The sequence below is a fragment of the Rhineura floridana genome, chromosome 2, assembly GCF_030035675.1.
Source record: "Rhineura floridana isolate rRhiFlo1 chromosome 2, rRhiFlo1.hap2, whole genome shotgun sequence".
In the NCBI taxonomy this organism is placed as follows: Eukaryota; Metazoa; Chordata; class Lepidosauria; order Squamata; family Rhineuridae; genus Rhineura; species Rhineura floridana.
In genome coordinates this window covers 122,207,252-122,223,536 of record NC_084481.1, presented here as the reverse complement: position 1 = coordinate 122,223,536, position 16,285 = coordinate 122,207,252, and the positions used below count along the sequence as shown (strand labels likewise).

Sequence of the window (16,285 nt, the reverse complement as noted above, 5' to 3'; positions counted from 1 at the left end):
CCTTGAGGTTCAAGGTTACCAACAAATACAGTTCGGCATTCCAGCATCAGGAAGCAACACTGTCTTCAGAAATTATAATTCAGGAGCTGAAGAGGACATCTTGTTTGTTTGTTTGGTCAAATAATTTAAAGAATTAAGAGAAATCAACAGTTATAACAGTTGGTTCTTAGGATTTGCAATATCAGCTGTAGGCTCCTTTAAATACATGGACTATTTGAGATACTCTTTAGCTCAGTTTACAACACAATCCTATATGTGCCAAATTGGAAGAAAATCCTGTTGAGTTCAGTGAGGCTTACATCCAGGTAAATGAATATAGGATTGTAGTCCTTGGCTCTTCTCTGTTTTATTTGTTTTTATCATAATTTATATATTGTTCCAATGTAAAGACCTCTAAGCAATTTACTAAAAGAAAAAAAACCAAGAGCTATGGGGAGACCCATTTATAAAGCCTGCCTTTCTCGTCTTCTCAGGTGCATGTAGACTGCTACTCTTGAAATATGCATCTCCAAATATAAATGCACACATAATTTCTTTATTTGGTAAAATTTGGTTTGCTTATTGGTTGAAACCTCTAAGTGGTTAACATTCATGATCTTAATTAAATCATTTGTGCCTTAAATGTTAAAAATGCATTCATAAGTAAAAAATCCAAGCTGATGTGTTTTTGAGTTATGCTTGGGAGGATCTATATGCATGTATTCTCAAGTTATATACCTAATAGTAGTTTTAGATAATTAAACCATTACAGTAATACCTCAGTTAACAAATCCTCTAGGAACAAACCTCCTTTTAACAAGTCTTTTTTTAAGGTGAAACTGACCAGCTTTTTGCTTTGCTGTGGATAAACCTTCAAGCCTGTGCCTTTGCTTTAAGATGAAACTGACCAGCCTGTATCTTTGCTTTACTGTCAATAAATTGACAACCCTGTGCTTTTGCTTTAAGGTGAAACTGACCAGGATCTGTCTTTGCTTTGCTATGGATAAACTTTCAAGCCCCTGCTCTTGCTTTAAGGTGAAACAGACCAGCCTGTGTCCTTGCTTTCCTTTGCTACCGATAAACTTTCAAGCCTGTACCTTTGTTTTAAGGTGAAACTGACTAGCCTGTGTGTTTGCTTTGCATTAAAGAAATCTTTTGCTTTTTCTCAGGGCTGGGGAGGGAAGGATCCAATACATTGAGAGGAGGAGAAGGAGGGGAGCAGGAAGGAGTGGGAATGGGTGGGTGCTGTGTAGGCACTCTTTAAAGCCTCTGTTGAAGCTTCCCCCACAATCTGTGAGCTGGTGTAGGAACCTATCCCTATTCTTTCCATGTTATTCCTACCTCTGGAACCAAAGTTTACATTAAAGAAGTCCAGGAACACATCTACTTGTTAACTGAGGTATTACTGTAATTTGTTGTTGTTGTTTTTATATCCCACCCTTCCAGAAGGAGCCCAGGGTGGCATTATAGGAGCAATTGGAAGATATAAATACATGGAAAACAACCCAGACACAACCTGGCTGCCAAATATGTGAAACTGAACCTTATTATCCAAATATATAAGTCTCCACTCAGGCTTTATGATTTAAAAAATAAAATGCCATTTATCTTACCCTCCAGCTGTCCCAATTTATCTGGGACAACCACAAATTTAAAATCTCTGTCTTTGAGAAACCTCACATTTCAACAGTCCTGATTTTAAAGCAGCAGTTAGTTGTTGGGTATTTGACAGAGGACACGATGTTAGGTGAAGCTGAGGTAGGCATAATGTATAACTTGTTTACCAAAGTTGTACATACAGTACTTCATATTTAGTGCTGCAAAAAGCTGTGATTTATGATAATCATGTAAGTTCTGTATAAAGCAAAGAAGCTGGAAAATCTGTGTTATATTTTCGTTTACTTGTGTAGAAAGTTATATTAGTGATCAGTACAGTTTCATTGTTTTTAATAAATGCTTTCCTCCTTAAATATGCAGCGTTGTAAGAATTGTTTGGCTTTCACATACTGTGTTGTCTTTGAACTCTATAAAATGTTGGCTTTTAAATAGTAACATGTTGAGTGGGGGGGTTTTTGTTTTGTTTTTTTGCAATGTCACCTAGTGATGAAGGCAGAATTGATGAACTCCAGATCTTGTACAGCTGAAATCATATACTCAAGTCCTTCATTTGTTTAAATGAAAAACTTATGGAACATATTTACTTTTTTCCAGGAACAAATTCCTGCAGGTAGAAAAATGCTTACTCACCCCAACTGCAACTTTGCGTTACGGAGAAAGCTACTTGCAGTATGCAATATATCATGAGCCTTTCTTATGAGCTGTAAATTTTCCATAGGAAGTGGGCCATCACTGTGGGAAATAGTTCCACCTATCGTGCGAAGGCAAGAATGTTTTTGAAGTCAAGACTAGGGACGTCATGCCCCTCCCACTCTCCAGTTCATTCTTGCCTTCGTACGAACAAGATTGGAATTTCACGTAGCATTTAGCTAAGTCTCGTATTTGTTTGTCTTTTTCTCTTCAAAACCTTTTTTCTGTTTTTTGTGTCTAGCCTACTGAGGATCCCCTCAGAGACCGCGGCTGCGGCTCTCTTCCCCCTTTCCTCAGGGCTATTTAATTTCTTTTATTTCCTTGATTGGGGTGCTCCCTCTGAGACCGCGGCTGCGGCTCTCTTTATTTTTGCAGTTTCAAGCCCCCTCCCCCCCCGTAGCCAGGGGGCTCCCTCAGTGACCGCGGCTGCGGTTCTTTTTTTTTTTAGATCGCTTTTGATCGCTTGTGAGGGAAGGGGAATCCCCCTCCCTCCCCCCCGATCATTGCCGCGGCTGCGGCTGATCCGATCTCTGCGGGAGCTTGCAGCTGCGGCTCCCGCCGTTACTACCTTACCGCAGATCGCCCTCGCTACGTGGCTTAAATCCCACTGCGAAGGGCTTTACAGACCGCGACGGCTGCCGTGTGTTCCTCTACCTGCTCTTCCAGAGTTTTTTTTCCAACCGCTACTGCGGCTTTCGGCGAGTCCGTGCTGGCCAGCCCTTCCCCCAGTTCGCTTGCGACGGCCGCCATTGCTCCTTCTCCCTCAGCCCCCTTTTGATCGTTTTTTCCCGCCCGTTTTTTTTTTTTTCCGGGCGCCATTTTTTGAAATTCAAAATTCCCGCCTTTTTTGTTACCATCTATTTAGCTTCGGATACCTCCCCTGCAGGCTATCTATCTGTATGTTTGTGTATATGTGCTGCTGACAAACTTACACAAGGCTGATTTACACACATTTTTACTGTGGCTGTAATCATAGTGGCTGAATTGTATTATTAAGGCTGGAGCTCCAATCCTAGTGGGCTGGATTGTATTATCAAGGCTGGAGCTTTAATCCTAGTGGCTGGATTACATTATCAAGGCTGGAGTTTTAATCCTAGTGGCTGGATTACATTATCAAGGCTGGAGCTTTAATCCTAGTGGCTGGATTACATTATCAAGGCTGGAGCTTTAATATCAGTGGCTGACTTGTATTAAATCTGATTTACATTACATATCCTGCCCCCTATGGGGCCGTGAACAAGCCAAAAACCCAGCCCACAGCACTAATCTGAGTGTGCCAACTCTAAAACAGCCTATATTATATTAACGTGGATACCTCTGTGCATTCTGCCCCCTCTGTGGCAGTGCATTCGCCATCTGCCAGTGTATCCTACCCCCTCCGTGGTAGTACGCTGTGCCAGTTCGGGTCTTTACATTCTGCCCCCTCCGTGGCAGTGTACTGCACCCAGGTTCATATAAGATGGCAGAACAGCCAGGCATGTCACCATCAACACACATGGTGCCAGATCAGCCAGACATGCCACAATCAGCCAAGCCACAACATACTAACACGTCTAAGACCAGACATGCCAAAGCACTAGCTAAGACAAAACATCTTTCCAGCCATAGTAAACCAAAGCGTCCTCGTTATGTCTCTGTGCCAACAACCACCACAGCACAGACACACATAGGTGATATTTTCCATTCTCCTGCTACTGCCTCTGACGAGGAAGAGTTTGTTGGCTTTCCCCCTCACGGTTCGCCTAACGAACCTACCTCTGGCTTACCGCCTCAGACATCTGTTCCAACAGCCCACCAGGCACATACATCTCACACATCTGGTCTGCAGCTGTCTCCTGATTTCCTCTCCCAACTCCAAGCCATGCTGGCTTATTTCACACAAATGCAGTCACTACCACAGGTTCCTGCCATACCCCCACTCAACATGGACCAACGCGCGTTCCATGCTGCTCATCCTTCCTGCTCGCCAGATCCCTTTGATGTAGCCAGAGGCAGATGTACGGACGAAGCCTCGTATGCGGAGGAGTTAACTTTCACTGACCATGTTGAAGGAGACGACTGGAGCGACTATTCAGATCATGATGAGGATACATCGTATCGCTTGTTCAATACCTCAGATTACCAACCGCTCGCACGTAGGGTACTTCATACCCTTGGTCTCCAGACTGCGCCCTCAACTTCGTCCGCTCCAACTCTCAAAGGGGCCAAGGTCCTCAAATCCCCTGCACCTACTGAACACTACATCCCGGTGCCGGACCCAATTGCCAAATTAGCTTCCGATGAATGGGCCCACCCGCTCAAAGCTCGACGCTTCAAGAACATGGCTGACAGACTTTACGCCCTAGCCCCAGACTTCGCCACCAAGTTAGAGGTCCCTGGCATAGATGAACCGATCGCTCGCCTCGTTTCACGATCTATCTTGCCCAGGGAAGGGGAATCCCACCTAAAACTACTGAACATCGAATAGACTTCGCCCTCCGCAAGAACCACGAGGCCACTGCCCTAGCCATGCGTGCCTCCGCCTCAGCCTCCATCTTCTCCAGAGCATCTATGATGTGGCTGGATGACCTTCTAGAGGATGATAACCCTGATCCTGTCGCCTTCAAAAGAGCACTATTGAAATTACGTAAGACAGCAGCTTTTGTGGCCGATGCCACTTTGGATGCCACCCAATTAGGGGCACGAGCCATGACGACTCAAATAGTCGCTCGTCGTACCCTCTGGCTTCGCCACTGGCAAGCTGATTCAGCGGCCAGATTGAACCTGTCCAAGGCCCCTTACTCCGGATCTCTACTCTTCGGCGAGGAAGCTCTAAAGGCAGTTCTGGTTGATCCAAAAGACGCCCATAAACCGGTTCTAGCCACAGTCAAGAACATCGACCACAGGCCCTTCAGGCGATTTCCCTCCTTTCGTTCTAACCAGCCTTTTCGAGGAATGCGGCCAGGAGGACGAGGCCGCGATTTCAGACCCTATGATTCCAACGCATTCAGGGGTTCCTGGAACCGACGCTTCCAGGGCAGAGGTCAGTACCAAGGGCGCAGGGGCAACTCATCGTCCTCATATAGGGGAGGTCCTCGCCTACACAAGTAGTATTAACGCCATCCCCATAGGTGGCAGATTACTTAATTTTGGAGATCGATGGCTGTGCCTTACTAAGGTCTCCTGGATCAGGGACCTCTTCACTTATGGCTATACCATAGAGTTCTGGGCAACCCCATCAGACAGATTCCACCCGTCTCCTTGCCCAAGGGCACCAGCCAGGCACAACATCATGCAGACAGCTATACATCACCTCTTGCACATAGCGGCAATAGAGCCAGTTCCCACAACTGAGAGATCGGAAGGGGTGTACTCCCTCCTATTTGCTGTGCCAAAACGAGATTTATCTTGGAGGGCGGTATTGGATCTCAAGTTTGTCAACCGTTTTGTAACATACCGCAAGTTTAAAATGGAATCTCTCCATTCCATTACCGAGAGTCTGCATGAAGGAGACTTCCTGGCTTCTATCGACCTTAAGGAAGCGTATCTCCATGTACCCATTTGCATAGCCCACAGAAAGTTTCTTCGGTTTGCTTTTGGCCACCAACATTTTCAATATAGAGCGATGCCTTTTGGCCTCTCCTCTGCTCCAAGAGTATTTTCCAAGGTGCTACTCATCCTAGTGGCTTACCTTCGGACCCAAGGGGTTCATATCTACCCATATTTGGATGATCTGCTCATACGGGCCAAATCTGAAGAGCTGGCTCATCATCATTTAATGATCACCCTCAATGTTTTGCAGACCTACGGCTGGCTTGTCAACTTCGACAAAAGCCATCTCCAACCAACCCAACGCCTACTACATCTTGGGGCAATGTTGGACACCCTGCAGGCAATGGTCTTCCTGGCTCCAGATCGCATCACTGCCATCACAAGCATCGCAAGGTCCCTGATGCAACAAACATCCGCAGACGTCATGCTTCTCGCCAGAGCGCTCGGGATGTTTATCTCCACAATCCACATTGTGCCCTGGGCTCGGGCTCACACTCGGCCCCTTCAGTGGACTCTGTTGCCTTTTCAAAAAGACATTGCCAGCTCCAACCATCGCAAAGTTCGTTTGAGCCCCGCTCTGCGCCTCTCCTTCCGCTGGTGGACCAAGGTTCAACACCTCTCCAAGGGCACGTCGTTCAGAGAACCCCGCAGAACAGTCGTGACCACAGACGCCAGCCTCATAGGTTGGGGAGCCCACTGCAACTCCCAGTACGTTCAGGGGATTTGGCCCAACGCAGAGCGAGCTCGAAGCATCAACTGGCTGGAACTAAAGGCTGTCCACTTGGCTCTATGTCATTTTCAGTCTCTGTTCCCTTTGCATCATGTGCTCATTCGAACAGACAACACGTGTGTAAAATCACATTTGAACAGACAGGGGGGCACCAGGTCTCGTCCTCTGCAGGACTTAGCCTCCCTCATCTTTGTCTGGGCAGAACAACATCTACAATCCCTGAAAGCAGAGCACCTCAGAGGGATTTGGAATGTGACAGCAGACTGGCTCAGCAGACAACAGGTCTTCCCGGGAGAATGGAAACTTCATCCAGCCATTTTCCATTGTCTCCAGTGTCGGTTCGGCGCCCTCTCAGTCGACCTGTTTGCTTCCAGTCACAATTGCCAGCTTCCAAGGTACTTTGCTCGATACCTGGACTCAACAGCAGAAGCAGTGGATGCTCTGACAACACCGTGGCCAGACGGTCTATTGTACGCCTTTCCTCCCATACCATTGTTAGCCAAAACCTTGAGGAAGGCGCGAACCGAAAGGGCACAGCTGGTTCTGATAGCACCATTTTGGCCACGCCGACCGTGGTTCTCAGATCTTCTGGCAATGTCAATGATGGATCCTTGGACACTTCCAGTAATGCCAGACCTCCTATCCCAGGGCCCAGTACTGCACCAGGACCCTACTTGGCTCAATCTAACAGCATGGCGTTTGAACGGAGACACTTGAGGTCAGCTGGACTGTCTGACGCTGTGATTGATATTATTTTGGCCTCGAGAAGACCATCTACCACTCGCATTTATCAACATACCTGGGTGGCTTTCTCCAAGTGGTGTCAGTCCCACCACCACGATCCATCCCAGGCCAATGTGCACCAGGTGCTCCAATTTCTCCATAGTGGCTTTATGATGGGACTTCGACCCAACACTCTACGTCGACATGTGTCTACTCTGTCATCCATTCTCTCAGTGTCCTCTCCTGGAGATCATATTTCCTCACATCCGTTCATCAAACGTTTTTTGAGGCGAGTCGCCCTACGTTCTCCGGCTGTTGCCCATCGGTTCCCCTCATGGAGTTTGCCGAAAGTCCTGCAGGCTTTGCAACGCCCTCCGTTTGAACCCATCAGGACTGTGCCCCTACGCATACTGTCCTTCAAGGTCCTGTTTCTGATTGCAATCACATCTGCCAGACGGGTTTCGGAGTTGGGCGCATTGTCTTCTGCTAGACACCTCTGCGTCTTCCATAAGGATTCTGTTGTGCTGAAGACTGACCCTTCCTTTCGTCCCAAGGTCGATTCAGTTTTTCATTGCAACCAGGACATTGTGTTGCCTTCCTTTTGCCCGGATCCTACCCATCCTCTTGAAAAGGCTTGGCATTCGTTAGATGTCCGGAGGGCTCTCAAGACCTACCTGTCTAGGACCCAAGAGATTCGACGAACGGAGTCTCTGTTTGTATCCTTTCATCCAGGGTCTATGGGGCATAAAGTATCCAATCCTACCTTATCCCATTGGTTAAGGGCATGCATTACCTTAGCATATGAGTCCCTGAAGCTGCCAGTTCCTGCTAGTATAACAGCTCATTCTACTAGGTCAGCTGCCACTTCGGCTGCTTTTGCTACTAATGCTCCTGTTGCCGATATTTGTAGGGCCGCAGTCTGGTTTTCCACACACTCGTTTATAAGACATTATAAAATTGATCGTTATGCCTCTGCTGATGCTTCTTTTGGCAGACGAGTGTTGCAACAGGTTCTTAATGAGGATTAACATGTGGGTGGTCCCTCCCTATATGGGTTGCTTTGGTACATCCCACAGTGATGGCCCACTTCCTATGGAAAATGTACCATTGGTCTCACCTGAAAGGTGATTTTCATAGGAAGGGGCCATCACGACCCTCCCAGTTGGAGGATGACTAGCGATTTTATCAATGGGTTACATGTTATTGTTTCCATATTATATTTAAATGTAAGAGTGAAGTCAAGACTTTTAGTTCTGTTATGTTATGAAGTTATGTTAGAGTCATGTTGTTGTGCATGTGACTATTATGTTATTTTCCTGGCGGGCCTGTTGGCCTTGTTCTTGTATTTTTAGATATCTCTTTTAGACTCGCTACGAATGAACTGGAGAGTGGGAGGGGCATGACGTCCCTAGTCTTGACTTCAAAAACATTCTTGCCTTCGCACGATAGGTGGAACTATTTCCCACAGTGATGGCCCCTTCCTATGAAAATCACCTTTCAGGTGAGACCAATGGTACAATCTCTAAAAAGAAAGTAAAGGAACATTTGAAGCTGAAATTTTATGGTTACCATTGATTCATCTAATTTTGCTCACATTTGGGGTGGCACTTTACAGAGGACAGTCCTTTATTTGAACAAGTCCTCTGGTTTAAAGGGCTCTCTGGTTCAAGTCCAGTTTAAAGATAAAGAACCATAAGAAGAGAGAGCAGGAGCCTTGAAATTACCATCACCAAGAGCACCTGGACAGCAAACTGAGCAGAGTTCAATAGGTTTATGCTCTCTGGAGACGGTGTTCATAGCCAGTTCAATATAAATTTTGGTGCTCTGTTCACTGGAAAGTTCCACCACTCTCTATTATGCAGATGAATCAAGAGTAAACAATTACAAACAGTTTTGCAGTCACTGTCAATTCCTATTCTTTTTCTTTCATAACCAGATATTTGTAAAATGGGAATGACTTTATCTGCCCCCCCAAAAAAACCTAAGTAAGGGGCGCATTCCAACTAACCTTTCTGCCAGGATGGGTAGAGTTGGATGCAGCAGTCCCCACACCTGCTTGGCATCACTGAGGCTCTCTTGGGGACAGCCAGCCTGGCCTGCAGAAGTCCCAAAAAGGTGTGTTCCAGGGGCATTGTGGAAGCAGAGCCACAGAGGGAGGGCTTGTGTGAGATCCTCCTCACATTCAGGGCCCTTCCACAGGTACCGATTGGCCTGGAAACTCCAACGGCCAAAAGGCCAGCAATAAAAGCATTTCCATTGTGGCCTACAGGGAGCACTTACTCCTTGGGAGGCCTGTTTGTGGGAGCCAGTGTTTCCCACCATGACTTTCCGCCGGCTCCCCAGCATTTGGATTGCTCTGCCTATTTTAATTTACCTGCTTGGTCATTCTCATTCAGATTCTAGGGTAGTGTCCTGACCGTCCCTGAGGCTATGATTGCAGTGCTAGTGAGTCAATGAAACTTACTTCTAAATAAAAAGACATAGGATCGGGCTTTAAACCTCTTAAGTTGAAATACTTTCCTGAATTACTTTCTAAAGAATTATATTTAGTATAATGTCTTGACTGCTTTAGTGATAATTACTTGTACTAAAATGTTTCTTAAATAGTATATTCTAAATGTTGAAGCATTAGATTATCTCACTTTCTCTTGATTTGCTTATTCTGCTTGGAGAGAGGCATGCACAAAAACAGTCAAGCAAGCAAAAGGAGGAGGCATGCTGTTCTCTGACAGGCATGCTTCTCTTTCTCCTTTTCTCTGTTCCTGTCCTTTAGGGGCCTTGCCCAAAAAGTAGTACAGAAATAAACCAATGCTGCTACTGAAGTGTGTCATAAGTGATATGGCAGAAAATGGAGGGCCACTGTGATGTACATGCAGGATGATTTTTGTATAGTCATATGTGTATACCGTGTATATACCTTAAAGAATATACTTTAAGACTATGTATGCAATCTTACGGCCACATAATTATTTGGAAACTCACCTTACCAAAGCTAAAAATACATATGACTGTTTGAAAATACAACTCTGTGTATACAGTATGATACCTAAACCCCGTAAGCAAGATTATTATGTGAGGCTGCATTCTCAGAATGGAAAGATATCTAGAAGACAAATCTTCTAACTGAAGTTGCATCAATGTATATGCTGCTTTTGAAAATTCAGTTTCTACAAAGTAAAAGGGTCCCGGCTTACATCATCATCATTATCATTTATTATTTGCCCTTCACCCAAAGGTCTTAGGGCGGGTTGCAATAATTGTAAAATACAGCATTAAAAATAATTAAAAACAAGCTAAAATCACAAAATAGGGTGGGTCCTAAAAGTATGTGTCTCAGGTGTCAAAGGCCAGGATAAAGAGGTGCATAAGACATTTAAATTTAGAGTGGTGCATATACTACTTTCCCTCAGGGAAAGCTAGTTCCAGTACGTTATTCTGTGTTGCTTTTCAGAATAGGAATTGGTCAGATGGTCAGAATGGTCAGAATCAAACCCACCCACTGCCAAAAGTGTGCATTTTAGCTGCTAGCTGGTAAAAAAAGTTTTCCTACTGTTTTTATCCAATTTCACTGGAGACAAGGAGATGAGATCTTCTGGTTTTTCACACCTTCTACAACTTTTATCTTGCTGGTCCACTAGGGCTACTAAGCCAGTCACCATCCAGCACATTCCAACATTATACTCACCAATTCCCCCCTCCCAACACTCACCACTTACCTTAATCATTCTCATATAACCACTTACCAAATATATTAGAATATAAAAGCATAAAACAATATAATACATGAATTCAAAACTTGTCATGTGCTATGGCTTGATTTCTAAATAAGAGATATGGAGTCAATCTTGTCTGAAAATCATACTTGGGCAATTCTTACATGGAAGCTTTCCCCCTGTCCATAGATGTGCAAACATTTATTTATTTATTAGTGATGTGACACTGGTGCTCTGCACATGTGTAATGGCACACTTTCTTAAATAAGTGCTGTACAAGTCCTATTGTGATGAAAACAACCAAGTTAAAAATTGCAGCCTGTCCTGGCTCCCAACCAGAGAAGCAGACTCAGGACTCTTAAGACTGAGTTTTGCATGAAGCTTGATTCCAGTTCTCAGTATAAGGAATGCAGCATCAAAACATAATGTTCAAAATGTTCTGCATCAGGTTACGGAACAGATGCAAACTAGGCATGGAAGCAGCAATGGAGAGTTATTACAATGACATTATCACTGCCAGACACTCTAAATAAAAGAGAGGTGGGTGGGCACTTTACTTGCCCGAGCTGATCTAGCACTTTTTAACATTTGCGGCAAGGTGGGGGCTCCTTCTAGTGCAAAGGAGAATTTCTCTAACTGTAAATGTCTTCTGGCTTTTCTATGTGACCTTGGGGAGATTGTCAGCTCTCCTGAGAGAGAATCCTTCTTATCATTCTGGCTTGGCTCATTACAGTCTGCTTGTTCAACAACTAAGTCTGGGCTGGGTACCAGGGAAAACTCTAAACTGACTAGCATAGGCATGCTGGATGGTGGTGTCGCAACCTTTTTCAGCAATTCCATTAGCAGGCCCAGAGGCTTCTGGAAGCATTTCCTTTGTGACTTCTTTTATTCCCTCCAATCCTGCCAAGCATTCTCCATCGGGTCTATGACCTAGCCCTACCAAATCAAAATGCTACCAACCGCCACTGCTCCCTAGCTGCCCCCATGAATCAAACTCTCTCCCTCAACATGTGCATCATACTACCTCTCTCCCTCAAACCCATCTTTTCTGCATAGCCTTTGGCTTCTCTGGTGGATCCTCATTCCCAACTATAGCCAAGTTTTAAGCATGTGTAATAGCATGTGCCTGCATTCTTCACTCCCTTTTCTTGCCTTTTCCTCTCTCCCTCTGTGTTTATCCACTGTCTATGTCTAATTATAAGCTTCTTGGGGACAGGGGCCTATCTATGCTGCCCATATAACTCTTTGTCATGGGTACTGATACATGTGGCATAAATATAATAATTAAAATTACCTATTTATCTAAACATTAGCAGGGTGCATTATAATAAAAATATGATACGTTGGAGTAATATGTGTCTTCTAGTTCAATGATTCTAACCCTGTATGTAAGAATTATTTCATATGAAAAATGTTGATCTGGGCTAACGGTGTCTTGAGCAGCTAAAGCATTAGAATTAAGGTATTTGTTTTAGACTCGTTCATTCATCATAATCCATTGCAATGTATTTTTGTCACATAATGTTCAAAAATAGAACTTTTTCCCACTGTCTGTTTTTGCTGTAATTGCTCCCCTCAGTAAAGTAGTTTTTGCACACTGCAAGAGAGCAAACAGGGGAAACAGCAGATCAGGAGCTATTTCCTGCATACCAGGATAGGAGGTGAAGAATGACACCCAAGCTATGCAAGAAACTTTTGGGATAAAAAAGCACACACTACTTCCCTAAAATCTCCCAAAAACTCCATGTTGCCCTCATGGTGACAGTCAGCATTGGCAGTGATAGAGAATAGAATGCAATAGATGTTGACCCATAGGCATGACTGTCTCTTGTGTTTCCATCAAGACTGAAGCAAGGAAGAGCATAGCAGGGGTTAAGCTGCCTGCAGAGCCTTGCAGAGCCTTGGCTCTGGTGCTGCCAAGGCAACGAAGAGAGATATAGGCTGGAGAGCTCTGCCAGCCTAGTGTGGGGGAAGGAGTTCTTGCTGGAGAGTGTTTTGTAGCTGGAGAGAAGTGAGTGATTTGTTTGCTGTTTCCTAATGTCCAAAGTAAAGGACTCTTAAACTAGTTCTTGTGCCTGGATTTCTTGACCATCTCGCTGTCACCTGTAACGCGCCGGACACGCAATTTCCACACACACCAACAATAGAATGTAAGCCCTCAGCCAGCAGAGACTGACAGGCAGAAGGGAAGTAGGTCACCTGCTGTATTTTAGCTAGGGGTCCCGAGAACATGGAAGCTACCCCATGGAGGACATTTAGGTGGCCCAGATCTCCCCACAGCACCCATAAGGCCATGAGAGTGACTGACTTCCCATTTACAGTTTAAAGGATTGGGGGGGATTCACTTCATTCAAATGTATATAGTGATATGCATCCACATGCACATTCCATTTAAAACAATGCGGGGCTGATAGACAGCATCCCCACTGGGATGCACTTTTAGATGCCCCCTTCCCACATAAGCAAATCATGAACATTTTAATGGTCCTACACTGCTGTATGTTTGTAAAATAAACAGAACAATGGGAAATTTCACAAATCTTTGTTTCTTTTATGTATGTGATTCAAAGCTGTGAGTAAAATAATAGCTTTAATTCTAAAAGATTTACATCTGTCCCATTCCATGTATCTATTTACAACTGTCACACATTGCTCACCTGGAAAGAATTGCTCACTTATTCTTCACCTCCATCCTCAGTGAGAAGCTAACTTACATTTCACTGTTGTATTGACAATTGTCTTGCTATATGTCCTTAAAAGGTTGTTAGAATATAGCAATGAATATATTTTCAATTATTCCTTTATTTAATTATGGTTATGGTGCTCCATAACTGAAGTTCTTTGGGCAGATTACATAGTAATAATTGAGTTTGAACATTATATTACATCAGTAATATAAAGACATGGTTAATCCTTCAAATTCAGCATTGTTGATCTGAATTTGAGAGACTGACGTCTTCTGACTTCTGATATAACATTCAAACTGAGTTACTTTGTAACATCTTTTTTAAAATGGCAACCTTACAGCCCTTGTGTAAATGAAAATTGTAATGCCAACTGTTGTAGAATTTTTGATCCAAACTTAGCCACTTGCAAAGGAAGGGTTCCTTCCATCCATAGAAGGCTTTTGATCCAGCACAGGATCCCACTGGTAGAAGTGGGGAGGTAGATGTATTCAGAGGCTTGTTATGTAAAGGTTGACATGTTAAACTTAGTTGATAAGTTTACCACATGTCTGGCGCTTGAAGCGCAAATGCTTGTACAAAATGCCATTCGAGGTCACTATTGAGCACTGTTTGGAAAATAGGATCAAATATCCTGAAAGAGATCAAACATGAAATATTCCAACCATAGGGAAATAATCATAGAGTAGTGGGCTAGCCTTTAAAGGAAAAAAAAGAAAACAGAATGTCACAGGAAAGAGAAAATCCCCAAGATGTGGTGCACTGTATTCTTACCACAGATTTTCCTAAAGTGACTCCAAGAATATTAATTACTTCATTTTAACTTTCTTTATTCTGTTTTGGCGTGCATTTCTACTAAAATTTGTTTGTGTGTATGTTTTTTTAAAGGAATTCAAAATGTGCTGAGTCTATTCTGCGCAGTCCTTACAGAAAACAAGGTCCTATTTCATTCTGCAAGTTTCCAAAGACTGAGTGATGCCAGTAGAGCACTAGAATCTTTAATGTTTCCTCTCAAATACAGGTAAGCTTTCTTGCACAATGCTGACACTGATGAGCACCAAATCTATATTTATGTGAGTAATTCCTATATGTATGTGTTGCCTCACTGGATTTAGGATTCCCATGAATTAATAAAATCAGGCATTTTTACAGAAGCTTTGCATAACAGAATTGCTACTACATGCAACTCATGCAACATTTCCTTTTAATACATTTCAAGGGCAATTCAAAGCATGCTCGTAGAGATGCATTCTCATATAAGATTCAGTGTCACATCTGAAATCCAGAAATCCTGATTGGAAACATATTTTCAAATATATTGTTGACAAGACGTTGGTAAATGTACCAGGATGATTTGGTATGTTTTGTTACCTGGAAAACCATTACATTTTAGGGTCAAAAGCCAAAATTGAGGAAGCATAAGAACATAATTATACAGCCACAAGAGTGGCTGTATACTATAGCCTGCATGGATTTTTTACATTCTGCAGTGTTAAATTGAAAATACCCCAATGCCATTCTGATGCTTCCCATAAGCTCATTTCAAAACAAAACCTTACAAAACTATAGTCCTGAACTAAAAAACACTTGCTTAATAACCCTCTAAATTTTCATGGCGATACACAAAACAGAGAAATGAGAGTTCAAAGAATAAAAAGAGAGAGAGAGAGAAACCAGACCCCTTTTGGACTTTTTTTCTGTAGGAGTTCTCATAATTAGTTGAAATTAATTAAAAATCAACCATGTTCACAGAGTACCTGTAATCCTGTTACTAACCTTGCCCCATACCCTGCCCTTCATCTTCTGAAGTTTAAAAGTTTAAAAAATGTCTGGCCAATTTTTAATTAATTTAAGAAATTTAGCATTGAAGTTATTGATTAGTCCAAGCATGCTCAATAAGAACCAACTGTCAGTGTTCTAAAAGCCAGACTCACAGCTGCTTGGCTTGGCTAGGCTAATCAGGGGTCACTCCCACACCAGACCTTTAGACAGTCATGGCTTCCCCCAAAGAATCCTGGGAAGCATAGCTTGTGAAAGGTGCTGAGAGGAGACTCCTATTCCCCTGACAGAGTTCCAGTGGCCAGAGTGGTTTAACAGTCAGCCGCTCTGATTGAAGCTCTGTGAGGGGAACAGGGCATCTCCTAGCAACTCTCAGCATCCTTCACTAACTACACTTCCCAGGATTCTTTATGGGAAACCATGAATGTCTAAAGTGAAATAAAAGTCTGGTGTGGATGTGGCCAGTGACAACTTTGGTTTAAGTTTGGGTGGAAGGCTACATGTGCCTGCTGTAGAATAAAAAGGTGTGGGAAACTGTAGAACGATATTGTTCACAATGTTTTCCTTTTGGAAAGGAAAGGGATTCCCCTCTGCCCAATGCCACCCCAATCTCTTCCCCTTCTTCCCTCCTCCTCCCCTCCCTGTGCTCCTCCTCCCCTCCCTGTGCTCCTCCTCCCCTCCCTGTGCTCCTCCTCCCCTTCCTGCCCCTCTCCCAGGTCAGTTTCACCTATCCTGATTGCACAGGAGTAAATCCCATTGAACTCAAAAAGCATGAAAATGATCAAACCTGTCCTCCTCCCTCCTATCCCCTCCCTCTTGCCCCTCCCCTATCCCCTTCC

The 16,285-nt window shown here is 43.9% G+C and overlaps 1 protein-coding gene across 6 annotated transcripts in view; it reads left to right on the top strand.

Annotated features, from left to right (window-relative positions):
• SBF2 (SET binding factor 2) overlaps nt 1-16,285 on the top strand; it is a 473,611-nt gene that overhangs the window by 255,174 nt on the left and 202,152 nt on the right. For all 6 annotated transcript variants that reach the window (XM_061610395.1, XM_061610391.1, XM_061610392.1 and 3 more), the window contains one exon: nt 14,556-14,688. In XM_061610395.1, the coding sequence (XP_061466379.1) occupies nt 14,669-14,688 (20 nt within the window). In that variant the 5' untranslated portion in view covers nt 14,556-14,668. The remainder of the gene's footprint in view (nt 1-14,555; nt 14,689-16,285) is intronic.